This window comes from Mastigoproctus giganteus, chromosome 9 (genome assembly GCF_048544385.1).
Source record: "Mastigoproctus giganteus isolate SK-2022 chromosome 9, ASM4854438v1, whole genome shotgun sequence".
NCBI lineage: Eukaryota > Metazoa > Arthropoda > Arachnida > Uropygi > Thelyphonidae > Mastigoproctus > Mastigoproctus giganteus.
This window is the reverse complement of record NC_143583.1, coordinates 31905034-31923051: the sequence shown is the minus strand read 5'-3', so window position 1 is coordinate 31923051 and position 18018 is coordinate 31905034. Positions and strand designations below refer to the sequence as shown.

The 18018-nt window shown below is 38.5% G+C and overlaps 1 protein-coding gene across 1 annotated transcript in view; it reads right to left on the bottom strand.

Annotated features, from left to right (window-relative positions):
* LOC150080135 (uncharacterized) overlaps positions 1 to 18018 on the bottom strand; it is a 228061-nt gene that overhangs the window by 127945 nt on the left and 82098 nt on the right. The window contains exon 5 of the mRNA XM_090380599.1: positions 10531 to 10766. Within this exon, the coding sequence (XP_090236725.1) occupies positions 10531 to 10766 (236 nt within the window). The remainder of the gene's footprint in view (positions 1 to 10530; positions 10767 to 18018) is intronic.

Sequence of the window (18018 nt, the reverse complement as noted above, 5' to 3'; positions counted from 1 at the left end):
GAAGTCAGGGTAATCCCCAAAAGAGATATATCATTTTGCCCAGAAATCGGAGTGTCACCAAAGATAAGCATAGGAGCAGAAGAATCCCTTTTGTGAGATATAAGACAAGACTGAGTTTTAGAAGGATTGAAATCAACTAAGTTGTCAATGCCCCACTGGAGATCGGCATTTAAGGAATTGGTAGCGGATATTTGAGAAGTTGAAGCTGATTGAGCAGGGCAAGGTTTTCAAGATGGAAAGTGGAATGCAATGTGCTATCATTGGAAAAACTATGGATAGGATTTCCAGTCAATGGAAGAAGGTCATTAATATACAAGAGGAAAAGAGTGGGGGAAAGAACTGAACCTTGGGGGACCAGCATTAGTGGAGAAGTTAGAAGACAGAGAGCCATCTACCATCACCCTCAGTGAGCGCTCAGAATGAAAACAGGAAGATCAATCACAAAAAACAGTTGGCAAACCATAAGATGGGAGCTTGTTTAACCATAAGACCTTTATGCCAAACATGATCGTAAGCCTTTGAGATATCAAGAGCAACTGCTTGTGTTTCACCAAACTTTTCCATTGAATTTGTCCATAAAAGGGTAACATAAGCCAGAATATCACCAGTGGATCAACACTAATGGAATCCATACTGGCGATCATTGATCAGACGGAAGGTTTCTAGGTATAATGAGAGTGGGAGTAATCTACAGATCTGAAGATTGTGAAGAATATTATGAGTCTCTACATGCAGATGGAAAGAAAACAAGCACGAATGTCTTATTATGGGTGACTTTAATCTGTCCTAGATTGATTGGAATAAGTGGGAGGGGAAACTCACCATGGGGGAATTTTTTTTTTTTTTTTAAATAAACTAGATGATTATGATTTGTACCAGCATGTTGCAGAAAGTACTAGGGATGAGAATATTCTTGACTTCATCATTACTAATGAATCAGATGAACCACTGGGCTTAAAGTACATGAACTATTCTCAGGTTGCTATTGTTGTTGTGGAATTTAATGACACATAGGCTGCTAGAGCTATATTGTAGTTTTCTTATGGTTAACATATTTTAATTTTATTGCGATAACTGTTATATTTTATTATATATTCCTATATGATTTAGGAAGGTAAACAGTTCTTTCTTATTAGGATAATCACCAAGAATCTGCTAATGTTAAAGGTGAGTGTGCATTGGTAATTGATTGAGCAGATATTAAAAAGGTGAGGGCAGTCCACATAAATGATGAACAGTCAGTGGAGAAGGTAAAGAAAGCCTGCACGAGAAGCACACAAAAGTTCGATGAAATTTACTGGTAAAAGTACTTTCCCGTAATGGCATTTGTATTGTTGCTCGCTCAGTAAACATACAGTGGGTGTTATCAGCCAGGAGTAGAAATTGAATCCCGTGGGAGATTGAAGCCCTCCCGAAGTGGAGGGGGTAACATGACCTTTTTTCTTTAGAATTACTGGTGGACTAGTGGATAAATTGTTTATTAAGAAAAAAAAGAAAAAAAGGCAAAGGAAGCCCACACGAGAAGCACGGCAAACTTTGAAAACGTTTACCGGCGAAACTACGTTACTAACATTTTTTACAACGCCAGAACTTCCAATATGACTCTGTTCGTGATTCAATTAGTTAATTTAATTAGTGATTCCAAAGAAAAAAGGTCAGGTTACCCCCCACACTTCGGGAGGGTTTCAAGCTCCTGTGGAATTCAACTTCTACTCCAGACCGATAACACCCACTGTCTGTGTTTCCTGAGCGAGCAACAATACAAATGCCATTATAGCAAAGTACTTTAACTGGTAAATTTCATCGAACTTTTGCATGCTTCTCGTGCAGGCTTTCTTTAGCATTAGCATTAGTAGAGGCATATGATGCAAAAAGGCAAACTTATGCAGCATCAGCCAAAAAAAAAAAAAAAAAAAAACCAATTCCATTTCACCCCTCTGTTCGCTCAAAATACCCAGTCAGTTGTACATAGGGCTTACAATACCGGTCAAAATCTTAATACTGGTATATCGGTATTTTTAATTTATGAAACCGGTATTCCAAAAACAAACGTTTTTCTCAATAAATTTTGACGACGGTTAGGTGCAATAAAGTAAGGAAAAAGCAATGAGATTTTGAAATTCAAGTACTGTAATTACTTGAATTCAAGTTTTAAATAAACATTTATTGCAATAATAAATATTCTGAAAAAAAAATCATTAAAAATACAGTTATTCTAAAAACAAAAACAAAATACCCAGTGTTACTGCAAAGTTTAGTTATGTTTAAGCATCCACACTACTTGTCCGAATAAAGTGAGCTCTTATGAAACATAAGCAATCAATAGATCTAATTTTGGTACATACAGTATTTGATTAGCAGCAGAAAATGCCCTTTCGGATTCTATTCTGGTACTGAGATAATCATAGATGATCTCAGTCCATATTTTCTAGGCTTTGAACTTTTTTAGCAAAAATAGTTTAAAGTATTTCATTAATTTCCGACTCAAGTTCATCTTTCAAAATCTCATTGGAATCAGGAAATTTCTTATTTTGGAAAGAATTTGCGGAACGCTGATGTTCTGTTCTATGTTGGTCTTCCATCATTGAAATATGTTCATCATTTTCTGAAGGAGAAAGACGTTTTATTCAGTGAAGTATAATTTTCACTATAGTATCTTTCCTGAGTCTGGGGGAGAGCAAAGAGTGGGGATAAGGAATAAAGAGAGCAAGGAGTGCCATTAAGGAATACTTCACATATATAAATGCAAAGAACAGAAGGACAAATCAGATTGGACACTTATGTAATTGCATGGGATAGTATTAGATATCCCAACTGATGTTGTAGATAAACTCAACAGTTGTTTTGCATCGATATTTACAGAAGAAAAACCCTTCACGTCAATGAGAAATTCTGGGAGTGAAGTTGAAAAAAAAATGTAATTAATGATGTTCAAATTTCACACGTTGATTTAATGAGAAAACTATCGCACTCACAGGCGAGTAAGGCTCCTGTGGTTGATGGCATATACCCTATAATCTTAAAGGAGGCAGCAGGTGAGTGCACTGAACCATTAAAGCTATGAGAGCATCACTGGACTCAGGAGAGTTTCCGTTGGATAGGTGTAAATTGGAACAAGAAGGCGGTTCTAGGAGTGTAACAGGAAATTACCGATCAGCCAGTCTAACTTCAGTAGTATGGAAAATCATGGAGGCAATGATCAAGGGTGGAATTCAGGATCATTTAGATGGAAATGGAATTTTGCAGGATACACAGTATGGTTTTGTAAGGGAAAATAATGTTTAACAAATCTGGTTAGCCATTTTGACAGGTCGCTCGTGAGCTGGATTTAGAGAATAATTTTTAGCATTAACATTAGTAGAGGCATATGATGCAAGAAAGCAAGCTTATGCAGTATCAGCAAAAAAAAAAAAAAAACACTCCCATTTCACCCCTCCGTTCGTTCGAAATACCTGTCCAGCTAAGCCTTAAATTTATTTAGGCTATCAACTTCCACAACACAGGATGGAAGTCTGTTCCACCAACCAATTACCCACTGGCTAAAGGCAAATTTCTGCACATCTATCCTAACCTGTCTTTCCTCAATTTGAATTTATTTGAATTTCAACATTGTTTATTTAGATATCAGCAAAACATTTGACTCAGTCCCACATGAGCGGTTACTTTATAAGTTGGAGCAGGCTGGAATCACAGGGAAAATCCTTAGATGCATAGCACGATAGCTTGAGGGCACCAGGCAGGGGGTTGTGATAAATGATCATTCCTCAGATTGGGTTAATGTAAGAAGAGGGATTCCCCAATGATCAGTATTGGGACCACTGTTGTTTTCGATTATCTTAAATGACATCTATGAAGGAATATAGGGTGTGATGTCTAAACTCGCAGATGATGTAAAGATCAGTAGAGTAGTTAATGATCGCTGCCAAGCAGAGCTTCTTCAGAGTGACCTAGATAGACTTCCGGGATGGTCATAAAAGTGGCAGCTATATGCTTTAATTCAGCAAAATGCAAGGTCTTACACCTGGGGAACAGCAACCCCAAAATAACTTATACACTTGGTGGAGTTGAACTAAAGTCAGTAGTGGAGGAACGGGACTTGGGAGTTACGATACGGTCAGACATGAAGTTGTCCGAGAATTGTGGACAGGTTGCAATGTTGCATGGTGTCCTATCGATGATTTATTGAACATTTGCCAGTAAAGATAAGGACGTTGTAATCACATAAAGGTGATTTTATAACCTTTATGTGATTAAATTATAAACTTTTTTTTTTTTTTTTAATTAGTACCAAAAAACCGGTATTTGTGTATCAATACTGGTATTTGAATACCGGAAAAAAATGACCGGGATCCCTAATACTGGGATCTCGGTAGTGCCCCACAATGCACATCATGTACATGACATGATGTGCATTGTGGGGCACTGTTACTCATTAAGAGATACAGGTGAGTGTGCCCAATCTTAACTTTGCTAGAATTACTTCTTGATGCTTTTCCGGAAACTGGAGAGCCATAGCTTCGGGTCTGGTTTTATTCAGCAAAATTTGTTTCCTGGATAACCTTTCCAGATTGTTGACCAGCTCTTATAACATGCTTTACGGATAATGTGTTTGTAATCGGTATATGGAACTTTGTAAGGGAAAATAATCTGTGAAAGGTCTGTGAAATAGTAGTATCTGGTTGCTTGGCTGCAAGATCTGCTTTTTCATTTCCTACTATCCTGGAATGCCCTGCGATCCAGCAGAATGTTACAGTTTGGTTCAACTTATTGCAGGTATGTAGTTTAGAATATATTTCTTTTATTACATGGTGAGCAGAATTGGTATTATTAATTAGAGCAGATACAACACTGAGTGAGTCAATGTATATTAATGCAGGCATAATTAAAATTTCAATAATCTGAACCAGAGCCAAGTTTATAGCATAAAGCTCAGCAGTGAAGATACTGCATTCTATTGGTAATGAGACAGCAGTGGTGAATGAAGGGAAGACTGCTGCAGCACCTACTTGAGTCTGTTTTTGATCCATCTGTATAGATTTTACAGGCCTGTGAGTTAGAAGTAGAGTGAGCTACATATAACTGTGAGATATTGGAGGGTGAGAAGGTGTTCTTTCTCCACTGTTAGAAATAGTCATCATAAATTGCAGTAATATTTGTCCAAGGTGGATCAGGAGGTGTCTCATGTCCTGAAATATATTTCAGATTTCTATATTCCATGATTGAGCTAATTCTCTAAGTCTAAGTTGAGCGGGCTGGTTTTCATTTGGTTTACTATTGAAAAAGGATTCCCATTCGGTTTGTACAGGCATATCCAACTAGGACAAGAAGGAAGACTGTGGATTTTTGCAGCATACGAGAGAAGTAATGTTCTCCTCTGAAGATGTAAGGGAAGTTTGTGGGTTTCGATGTAAAAGCTCTGAACTGGAGAAGTTCTGAAAGTTCCCCAGAGAGACTCTCACAGCACTCTGCTGGATGGTGTTTAATCTCTCTAAAGTACTTTTCCTCATCGAGTCATACACTTGAGAGCCATAGTGCAAGTGAGACCTGAGGAGAGCTCTATAAAGATGGATCAGGGTATATCGATCAGCACCCCATGACACTGATGACACACACACCAGAGGATATTCAATTTCTTCAAGCAGATAGTTCAAAGAGTAGTCACATGTGCGTGAAAGTTGTTTCCTATCTAATATTAGGCAACGAAGTGTGTGCAAGGTGTATTGGCACGTTATTTATCTTTAGCTCAGGATCAGGATGAAGTGTCCGTAGTTTGCAGAAGTGAGTAATGGTGGATTTCTGTTCCGCAAGACAGTATCCATTTCGTAAGGTCCAGGATTCTATTCTGACATGTTTGTTGTTTGTTATTTAGTTTTTAGGCGCATTGGCAACTAAGTCCATATTGCTCCGGGAATATGCGGTGGTCATTCCCTGACCTTTCCACATCCTCCGTATTTGGCGGTGAAGGGCTCGAACCCTGGTCTAATCAAGAAGCATGTGCTACGCACTGCTGCTCCTTCCCACCTGGCTACGGAGGCACCTCTATTCTGACATTACAAATGTCAGATTCTATTCTGACATTTGTAACTGTCTTTTGATAGTGTTCATACTTTGTGACTGGCAGGATATGGTGAGGTCATCTGCATACATGCATACTTCAACAGTTTTTGCGAGACTGTGCAATATGTTATGACCAAAATCACAAACAGGGTGCCGACCGGGCTTGGATCAAAGTACTGCAAAAACCTTGGGAGGTGCATTATGGCCACAGAAGCTGATGCGCCAACAACTACCAAAAAAAAAAAAAAAAAACAAAACAAACAGGGTAGCACTCAGGATGGAGCCCTATGGTACACCCTTTTCTTGAATGTGAGATGCTGATAGCCTGTTTCAATATCAGATGTAAAAGGTGTGTAATCTTAAAAAGTTCTGAAAGATTTGAGGAAGATAACCTCTAAGCCCCAACTGATGTATACCTTTAATAATAGCATAATGCCAAGTGGTATCAAATGCTTTCTGAATATCTAGGTTCACCCTCACTAGATGCTGCCACATGATGAAGGCATTATGTATGCTTGATTCAATTTTGACAAGTAAATCTAGGATAGATCCATTTTTAAGGAAGCCATATTGGTGATCAGAATGAAGGTTATGAGAGTCTAGAATCCAGGTGAGCCTCTTATGCACCATCCTTTCAAAGATCTTGCCCAAACGGCTTGTCAATGATATAGGTCTGTAATTCTGAACTAGAGAAGGATCTTTGCCTGGTTTTGGAATAGAACAAATATAGGAATGATGCCATGACAGAGGATATGTATTTTCTGAGAATATCCGGTTATAAAAGAGTAATAGTATGTAGAGGTCGGCTTCACACAGATGCTTCAGCATACTTTGGTGAATGCTGCCTGGTTCTGCTGCACTGTTCGGAGATTTGCTCAAGGATTCTTTCAGCTCAGCTAGAGCAAAGGGGTGGTTATACGGAAGCGAGAGTCTAGTTGAAAAATTAAATTTATGACGTTCTTCATCAGTTTTAATGCATTGAAAGGAGGTCACATAAGAGGAAGAGGTGGAAATGTTATAAAAAGAATCTGCTAAACCAATTTCAATATCACCTGGGGAGGACAGGTTGTTACATTCTACCTATATGCAGTACTTTGCATTTGTCAATGTTAAACTTCAGTTGTCACTTCTCAGCCAATCTGCCCAAATTTTCTAGATCCTGTTGCAGTAGCACACTGCCATTATTGTCATTAACAACCCTGCCAACCTTTGTATCATCTGCAAACTTCAATACTAAGCCTAATATACCTTCATCAATATCATTGATAAATATACAAAACAATGGGCCCAACACTGAACCCTGTGGGACTCCACTAATAACATTAATCCACGAAGAGCAGCATTCATTGATTACCAACCTTTGTCTTCTCCCACTCAACCACCCTTTTATTCATTGTAGCAACTTAACCTTAATACCATTCTGCTCCATTTTGTACAGTAGTCTTTCATGTGCAACAGTGTCAAAAGCTTTCCTGAAATCCAAGTATATGATATCAAAATTATTTTTTGCATTCAGTTCCGTTGTAACCACATCATAGTATCCAATCGAATTGGTCAGACAAGACTTTTCCTTAACAAACCCATGCTGTGTCTGAATTATTACTGCAATCTTATCTAGATGATCCTGCAATGCATCTTTAACCAGTGACTCCATTATTTTACCCAGAACAGAAGTTAAACAAACTGGTCTGTAATTACTTGTCACCCTTCAATCCTCCTTTGCGAATTGGGGATACATTTGCACATCCCATCCTTGGACTCAGGGACTTACCCTGAGTCCAAGGATGCTCTCATAATTATGGGTAAGGGTTTGCTTGGTTCCTTTGCCGCCTCCTTTAATATAACTGAATAGTTCTATCCACTCCAGTTGCCTTTCTTATATTTAACTTCAACAATTTCTCCTCCACTTTGCTCTCAGTTAATACAAAATCATTAGGCACCCTGTTACAATTTGATAAACTTCTGGCAATTTCCTTCCTTAATAACTCTTCATGTGTGAATATAGATGCAAAATATTCATTCGGTTTGTTTGCTCTCTGGGCAGGATCATCAAGTCAAATAGTGGGTAACTGGATATTCCCTACATCCAGTTACCCATGAGCTGGATGTAGGGAACAATTTCAATATAGTTTACTTGGATTTTAGCAAACCATTTGACTTGGTCCCTCATGAGGCATTACTGTATATGCTTTTTGTTGTTTGTATTTTTGTGGCAAAGCTGCTTCGGCTATATTGCCCCTGTTCAAGTTTTGTTATTTTCAGTTATGTTAACACTGATGTTGGAATATTAGACTGAGGCAAGTAAAGAGTTCCTTTACATCTGAGTTTTCTCCCATGATGAGCTCAAGGCTTAATTGTTCATTTGCATGCGATTTGAAACCTGACTGGCAGGCAATTTGGTAACGTGGACATTCTATGATGACGTGCTTCAGTGTTAGTATGGTTAAACATTGAGGGCATTGTGGAGGAACATCTTTCATTAGGAAATAAGAGCGTGTTAAATGTGTATGTCCAATGCGAAGCCAAACGAGGATAACCTCTGTGTTTGTTTGCCTGAAAACTTTATTTCCAGGATTTTGGCTGCCCTTTGATTTGATATAGTTTGTTGGTTTCTTGAGATATCCATATCTGTGTCCATATATTTTCAGAGGCTTTTCGCATGACATTTTTAAAGTCACTGTGCGGAATTTTATGCAGGTGAGAATCTTCATTTGACGGATGTTTGGCAGCTTGATCAGCATGTTCATTGCCCAGTATTCCAGAATGTCCAGGAATCCAAGTGAATCTGACTTTTTGGTTTTTAGCCTTAAGAAGCGATAAGCAGGAAAGAATTTTTCTTAGATACGGATGAGATGGTTGATTTTGTAGCTGTAGAGCATACTGTATATGCTTGAACAGGTTGGGCTTACTGGGTGGCTTCAGAGTAGAAGGTAGAGGGTTATGACTGGTGTAAAGTCTCTCAAGGATCAGTTCTTGAACCACTGCTGTTACTCATCAGTTCTAGAACCACTGCTGTTTCTCATTTTTATAAATAACATTGATGAAGGGAAGGAGTTGTGAGGTCAAAATCTACAGATGATGTAAAGACTGGCAGAGTCGTTAATGATCAGTGTCAGGCAGCACTCCTTCAGATGACTTCAACAAGCTTTAGGAATGGTCAGAAAAGTGACAGCTTGGTTTTAATGCAGCAAAATGCAGGGTCTTACATTTGGGGAAGAGCAATACCAAAATAAATTATACACTTGGTAGAGTTGAATTAAAAACAGTAGAGAAAGAAAGGGATCTGGGAATTACAATGCAGGCAGATATGAAGTTATTTGAACAGTGTAAAGCCCACGGTGTCCTACTGATGATTTATTGAGTGTTATCCTATAGAGATAGGGGGTCATAATCTCACTGTATAAGGTAATTGTAAGACCACATTTGGAATACTGTGTTCAAGTGTGGAGACCTCATTTGAAGAATGACATTGCACTTCTTGAAAGAGTACAAAGACGAGCAACTCTAATGGTGAGACCAGCAAAAGGATGACTATACAAGGAAAGACCCTGATTATGTGGGTTACATAGCTTGGTAACTGGCACCTCAGAGGTAACCTGATTGAGGTTTATAAGGGACTGAGCGGGATCAGTAAAATGAATGAGGTTGGAATTTTCACTGTTATGAAAAATTCCAGAACTAGGGGCCATAAATTCAAATTACAGGGATTAAGGTTCAGAATAGACTGTAGGAAGTTTTCTTTTAGCCAGCGAGTCATTGATTGTTGGAACAAGTTGCCCTCACAGGTAGTTGAGGCTTACAGTTTGAATAAACTCAAAGGTCAACTGGATAGTTACCTGTATGAGGAGGAGGGGAAGCACACAATTTGTATTTTCTTATCTACTTGGTGTGTGTGTGTGTGTTTTTTTTTTTTTTTCTAGTGCAGCAAAAGTCTGTGGCTTCCTTGCACTATATGGCAAATGCTATTAATAAGAGGTAATCAAGTTTCCCTACTGCTCAGGTAGAAAAATAATATGAGAACAATGGTGGGAAAAAATTCTTGTAGCTGGCTATCCAACAGGGCATCCACAGCATCATCCATCAACAGAATACCCTGAAAGTAATTCTTCAGATGTGGGCATAAAAGAAAGTCATTGGAAGCTGAATCTGGTGAACAGGGTGGATATTTTTGTGACAACCAGTCAGAATCCAGTTCTTTTACATAAAACACTTGATAACAGCTCTAACCTCAATCAGTTTTTGCCATTTCTTACGGAGGTAATACTCCATCAGTTGTTCACCTGCAATGAAAAAGTATTATGAGTAACCTCTAATTTCGTCCATGTTCATCAAAAACAGTACAAATTAAATAAAAATAAAAAACCTTCTAATTATTTTGATATTAGAAATAGAGCAAAATGAGCCCCCCCACACACATTATATGAGAGGTCTAATAGTTTACTGATTTGAAAATACATAAAATAATTTACAAACCTATATACTCCAACAGCCTCTTTGGCACTTGTTTTTAAGTGACGGAAGCGCATAGGCATTGGTAAGTCCATACTTGTTGCTCTTCTGGAAGACTTGTGCATCATTTCCTCCTCATCCTGGGATGGTTCATAAAAAGGTCGTTTTCGATGTTGAGATGCCAAAAAGTTGAACATATCATATTCTTTTCTGAGAAGAAATGACTCACTGCGAGCACAGCCAGATGGATTTTCAGGAAGCTAATGACAGTAAAAGAAATTGATAAAAAATATGTACAGATGACATTAAATATATATACATCAAGTTGGCTTTGCATTAGCAACACTCTGTGTAGGAGTGGACTGATCTGAAAGTTCAAAGTTGGGAACAGCTGATATAAGATAGCAGTCTGCACATGTAGTGATCAGTTTCAGAGTGTCTTTTTTCCGATGGAAGGATTGCAGGGGGGGTAAGATGTGCAGGCACCTGTATCTCGACAACAGCCAATGTGATTAAGTGCTCCCATTCTGTAGTGTCATGAGTCCACTGTGACTTGTTCAAAAGTGGTACAACCAGCCAAAGGTCACATGAGTGAGTCACAAGTTGACACACGTGGTGAGTGTCATGTGCCTCATCTCATAACACAGTGACATGGCACAGTATAATCTAACAACCCAGTACAATGAAGGAATAGTAAGACCAATATCCACATGGACTATGAGCTAGGCACTAGTTCATATAGGTTATGGCAGTTAACAGTCATTACATTACAAGTACTCATTCTCAGTGCAAGACACAAAAAACTGTGCCTGGACCACTGACATGTGGAAGTCTCTTGCATGATCTAATGAATCCCATTTCCAACTCGAGCACGCTGATGGCCATGGCCATATCCACATTTGAAGAAAGCAAAATGAGGCCCTGGCATCTGAAAAGACTGTTAGTGTTTAGCAGGTTGTAGGTGGTCGTGTTAATGTATAGGGAAATACATTAACATAATGGTGTTGTCACTGATCAAGTACACCAGTTAGTGATGATGGTGTATCCAGATAACTCTGGTATTTACAGAGTTATTAAGACATACTGGCTACAACGTACCACGCTATAAGGTCTAGCAGGTTGCGTACCAGTTTCAGGAACATAACAATCAATTCTCTGTCCTCCTTAGCCCACCCAACTCACCTGATCTAAACCAAATTAAACATGTTTGAGACCTACTGGTCATATTGTGAAACACATGGGTAGCACTACCACAGGACACTTTGCAACACCTTTTGGAGTCTACGGAAAGATGTGCATGGGAGGCATTATGGGCAAAAGATAGCCCCATGAGGTAATTAGTATTAGCAATGGCAACATGGTGCAAGGAAGCCTATGGCTTATGCTGCACCAGCCAAGAAAAAAAAAAAAAAAAAAAAGAAAAGAAAAGAAATAATAATATTAAAAAAATAAAATAAAATAACAATAAATAAATAAAGTAATAATAAGAAGATTTAAAAAGATAATAATAAATAAAAGAAAACGAAATAGACAACATCTGTTTCCCTCCTCCTGTAGGTAATTATTCAGCTAACCTTTGAATTTCCACAAACTGTCAGTCTCTACCATCCATGTAGGTAACTTATTCCAGTAATTTATAACTCACTGGCTAAAATAAAACTTCTGCAATCCAGTCTAAACATCTCCTCACCCCCAGTAACTTGAATTTATTGCCCCTAGTTCTCAAGTCATTTATAACCAAGAAAATTTCATTCTCATTCACTTTTCTTTTGCCTCTCAGAGCCTTAAACACCTCAATCAAGTCTCCTCTAAGGTGTCTAGTTCCCAAGCTCTGCAACCCAAATATTTGAAGTCTTTCCTCATATGGAAGCCCTTTTGCCGATATCACCAGGCAAAAGTGTTACCTGTCTTTGAGCCCTTTCAACAAGCACAATGTCTTTCTTTAGGTGTGGTCTCCATAGTTGAACACAGTATTCCAAATGTGGTCTAATAATAGCCTTATATAATGGGATTATGATGTTCTTTTCTCTACTAGCAATTGTTCAATATAGCATCGATAGGACACCATAGGCCTTCCTTGAAACCAATCTACAATGTTCGGAGAACTTCATGTCTGAACGTATCATAACACACAAGTCCCTTCCCTCCATTACTGCCTTTAGTTCAACTCCGCCAAGTGTATAAGCTATTTTGCGGTTACCGTTCCCCAGGTGCAATATCTTACACTTTGCTGGATTAAAGCATAGCTATCATTTTTCTATCTTTACATCATCTGCAAATTTAGACATCACGCCATCTATCCCTTCATCAACGTCATTTATGAAAATCAAAAACAACAGTGGTCTTAATACTGATCCTGAACCCCACTTCTTACATCAACCCTATCTGAGGAAAAACCATTTCTCACAACCATATACCTCCTGCCCTGAAGCCATCCAACTATCCAATCTAAGGATTTTCCCTGTGATTCCAACCTGTTCCAGCTTATAAATTTTATTTGGATTTTGGCAAAGCATTTGACTCGATCCCACCTGAGTGGAAACGAGTCAAATGCTTTGCCAAAATCCAAATAAACAATGTTGAAATTATTCCTGAAATCCAGCTCTTGTGTGATCCTGTCAAAATAGCTAACCAGATTAGTTAAACCCGATTTTCCATTTACAAAACCATGCTGAGTATCCTTTACAATTCCATTTCTATCCCAATGATCCCAATTCCACCCTTGATCATTGTCTCCATGATTTTCCCACTTCACTCTTAGAACTGCCCTTATGCATTGGAGACACATTGGCACCTTTCTCAATCCAACGGAATCACTCCCGGGTCCAGTGATGTTCTCACAATTTGCCTCGATGGTTCAATGCACTCAATTGCTGGCTATCTTAAGATTATAGAGTATATGCCATTAACCCCTGGAGCCTCAAAAGTTTTTTCATTAAATAAACGTGAAATTTCAACATCATTAATTTCTTTCTTTTTTTTTTTTTTTTTCAACTTCACTCGTATAATTTCTCATTTCTTCTGCAACTACAGCTGGGGTATCTAATACTATCCCATGTCCATTACATGGGATAGTATTAGATACCCCAGATACATAAGGTCCGATCTGGTTTGTCCGCTTTGCATTTATATATGTGAAGAATTTCTTATCCCCCTCTTCAGTGGCGGATCTTATCCCCCTCTTCAGTGGCCCCAGGCGCGCACCTCATGCGCACCTGGGGCCTCTTAAATCAAGAGGGCCTCAAATCTCAGGTCTCAAAAAACAAAAAAAAAAGTTTCATTTTAAATTTTTACACTCATCTTTATTACCGTTACTGAATAAAACTATAATTTAATATGAGAAGTTAGTAAACTCTTATGTGAATATCCCCACATATTATATGAAATATCTATGCAAACTAAGTGAATCTGAAGTAGAATACATATTATCATTAATGCTAGATTTTATGTATTAATGTTAGATTTGGGAGGGGTGGTAGTTGTCATTTTTTCATTTAAACATCGGCTAAAATATGTATGAAAGAATTGCGCAACCAAAATGATTAAAATCGCAACACCAAATCTAGAGCATGTGCGCTTAAAATGCCCATTGTAGTGGTACCGAAAATATTTAGAGGGGGGCCTCAAAATTGAATTGCGCCTGGGGCCTCTCAAGTGCTAAATCCGCCACGGCTCCTCTTTGCCAGCAATTAATCGTAATCTGCCTTTGCCAGCCTAACCTTTTCTGTGGCACTATTACAGATCAATTTGTAGCGGTGTAATAGGCTTCAGTACTTTTTATTGCTCTGTAATTTTTCCATGCCGTCTTTTTCTGCTCAAGTAATCTGGCAACCTCATTATTCATGAAACTTGGAATCCTTTTACCTACTCTTTATCTAAATAGTTAGGTAAGAGCGGATAAAAAAAAAATAAAATAATTTGCTTTCCCCCTAAAACAGGTAACTATCCAGTAGACTTCTCAATTTAGGTGTTCCTAATGCAAAGTCAACTCAGTGTATACAAACAATCTGATTCTGAAAAGGTGAGCGTGAATTTAAGAGACAAATTGTTGTGTTCAAATGGAACAAAAAAAAAAAAAAAGTTAATATGAATATTGGTATAAATTATACCTACTCAGAGACACAGAGCCCGGTAAATTAAGTCAGTAATCTGCTTTATAACTATTAAAATTGAAGGGCTGTAAGTGACGGTGGGTCACAATTGATGCGTAAAATGTCCACTGCCAACTTTGATGGAGATAATAGTAGTAGTAATGGAGGTATGTGATGCAAGAAAGCAAGTGCATTCAGCAAATTAAGTAGCGTCAGCAAATAAAAAAAAAATTCACACATCCATTCCCTCTAAAGGTTTGTCCAGTTCCACCATGAATTTATTTAAACTATCAACCTCCACAATGACAGATGGAAGTTTGTTCCAGCAATTAATCAGCAGCTGGCTAAAGGCAAATTTCTGCACATCTATTCTACAACTGCCTTTCCTCAATTTAAATTTATGGCCTCTTTTCCTATTTATGCCTATTTCTTTATTTAAATTTATGTTCCTCAAGTTCATAATCTGAGCAAGCGGAAGAATCACATCAGAATCAGCACGCACAACCCATTCAAGGCCTTATATATACAGCTTAATCACATCACTTTGCAGGTGCCTAGTCTCCAGCCATTGCAATTTGCAGAATTTAAGCCTTTTTGTGGTAAGAGGACCCCTTGGTTCCCCTCACCAATTTTGTTTCCCTTCTCTGTACATACTCAATTAACTCCACATCCTTCCTAAAATGAGGCCTCCAGACCTGTACACAGTACTCGAGGCAGGGCCAGACCACTGCCTTATATAAAGGGATAATAACCCTCCTTTTCCCTAATAGCAAAATTTCTGTATATCATAGACAATACCCCATGACTTGCTCTGCAGCTTGTCTGAATTGCTCAGAAAACTTCATATCTGACTGCACAATTACTCCCAGATCCTTTTTATTTTCTACCCTCCTAATTGTAATACCACACATGGTAACGTTAATACACACAGATGGTAATGTTTCTCTGGAGTTACTTCTACCCATATGCAGAACTTTGCATTTGTCAATGTTAAAGTTCAGTTGACACTTCAGACCATAAATTTTCTAGATCCTGATGCAGTAGCACATTGTCATTAATGTCTTTAACACCCTGCCAACCTTTGTATCATCTGCAAACTTTGACATTAAGTCTGATATACCTTCATCAATATCATAGATAAATATACAAAACAACAGTGGACCCAACAATGAACCCTGAAGAACTCCACTAATAGCATTAGTCCGCGAAAACAAGCATCTATTGATTACAACTCTCTGTCTTCTCCCACTCAACCACGTTTTATCCATTGTAGCAACTTAACATACTGCTCCAATTTATACAGTAGTCTTCCATGAGTAATAGTGACAAAAGTTTTCCTGGAATCCAAGTATATGATATCAAAATTATTCGTTGCGTCAAGTTTCTTTGTAACCACATCATAGTATCCAATCAAATTTGTCACACAAGACTTTTCCTAAACAAACCCATGCTGTGTCTGAATTATTACTACAGGCTTCTCTAGTTGATCCTGCAATGCATCTTTAACCAGTGACTCCATTATTTTCTCTGGAACACAAGTGAAACTAACAGGTCTATAGTTACTTGTGTCACCTTTTGAACCCCCTTTTGTGAATTGGGGATACATTTGTACACTTCTAGTCCATGGTGGTGTGCAAATGTATCCCCAATATTCCTAGAGTCCAAGGAACCTGTCAAAATTATGGCTAAGGGTTTGTTTTGCTGCCTCCTTTAATATAATTGGATAGATCCTATCCACCCGTGATAAAAAAAGCCATGAATTAGGGTTGAATTTGAAAGTGCCTGCAATTCTGCCCAGACACGATAGGAAGGAGTATATGATGAGAGCCCTGTCGATCAATTCGGCCCTGGAAAGATTGTGCAAGGCTCAAGGGGTAGAATTTTTTTTCAGCCTGGTCTGTACTTGTTAACAGGAGAGACTGCTTCTACAGGGATGGGATACACTTAAATAGAAAGGGGGCAAGAATCTTTGCTGATGCTATCGAGGCAGTGTTAGGTGGGTCGGAAAACTGCTAGTTTGGGGGGGATACAAGGACTAATAGATTAACAGTAGCCACTGGCAGAGGTGAAAGTGATTCTTGCATTGCTTCTACTGGAATGAGCAGCAGCTTGGAAAATAGGATGCAGGATATTTCAGAGACTGCTGGGAGTCATTGGGGTAAAAGTAAACACATGGGTTGTGTTAGGGTAGCTAAGAAAAAGAACAGGTGCATGTATACTTGCATGTACACCAATGCTAGGAGTTTGGTAAATAAATTTGATGAATTTGAGGTATTGCTCAAATTCATCAAATTATCAATTCATCAATATTGCTCAAGCATCAAAGGCAGATATTGTTGGGATATCAGAGACATGGTGTCACACAGATTTAAGTAGTGCAGAACTGGAATTTGGGGAGTACGTCTACAGAAAGGATAGGAAGGGAGGAGTGGTTATGCTATTAGTTAAGAAACACATAAAATCCAAGGAAATGAAGCCAGTCGACATCGCTGGACAGTGCAGTGTCGAGTCAGTTTGGTGTGACATAAGCATTGGGAGATCAAAATTGAGAGTAGGAGTGTGCTATATAGTCAAGAAACACTTGTCATGATGAACCGAAGAAGACAAGTGAAGAGTAAGAAAAACACTGACAGGGAGAAAATTGAGTATACTGAGATGCAAAGCCATTAGAAAGAGACTCAGAGAGGACATCAGAAAATTTAACACAAGAAAAGTGGAACAAGCATTAAGGGAAAACAAAGGATTTAAATCAGCAGCCATGAGCACTAATACAGAAAGACAAATGATACTGAAACTGAAGAATAGCGATGGTGTACTTATAAACAGCAGAGAAGGCATAATTCAAATAGCAGAAGACTACTATAGAGATTTATACAAGGAGCGAGGGAATGATACCAGCAGTGGGGAAGATGGATTGCAAAGTAGCAACACATACGACATACCCGATATTCTTCCTGATGAGGTAGAACATGCATTGAAGAAAATGAAGAATCAGATATCAAGTGGACCAATCTGATTCATCCCCTTCTGTCTAGAGTTTATATAAGTAAAGAAGTGCTTGCTGTTTTTCCTTAGCATCCTTTGCCAAAGATTTCTCGTAATCTGCCTTCACTTACCTAACCTCCTCTTGTGACTTTATTACAGACTAGCTTATAGATCTGTGCCCATTTCAGCATGGACTGCAGGACATGCTTGAATATTCCTAGATTATGGCTATTAGAGGAACAAACATGCTTCAGCTGCTAGAAAAGAATGTCCAAACTATTTACTGAGCTAGACTAGATCAGTCTTAAAGTGTCCTCAAGAGCCACAGGTCCAGGTCATCTGATCCAACTGTCTGGGAATTTGTTGAGGCATGTGCTAGGTTTATACTGAAGCGTTCTGGGGTACCACATGTAGAAACCACATTCTGTAACATATA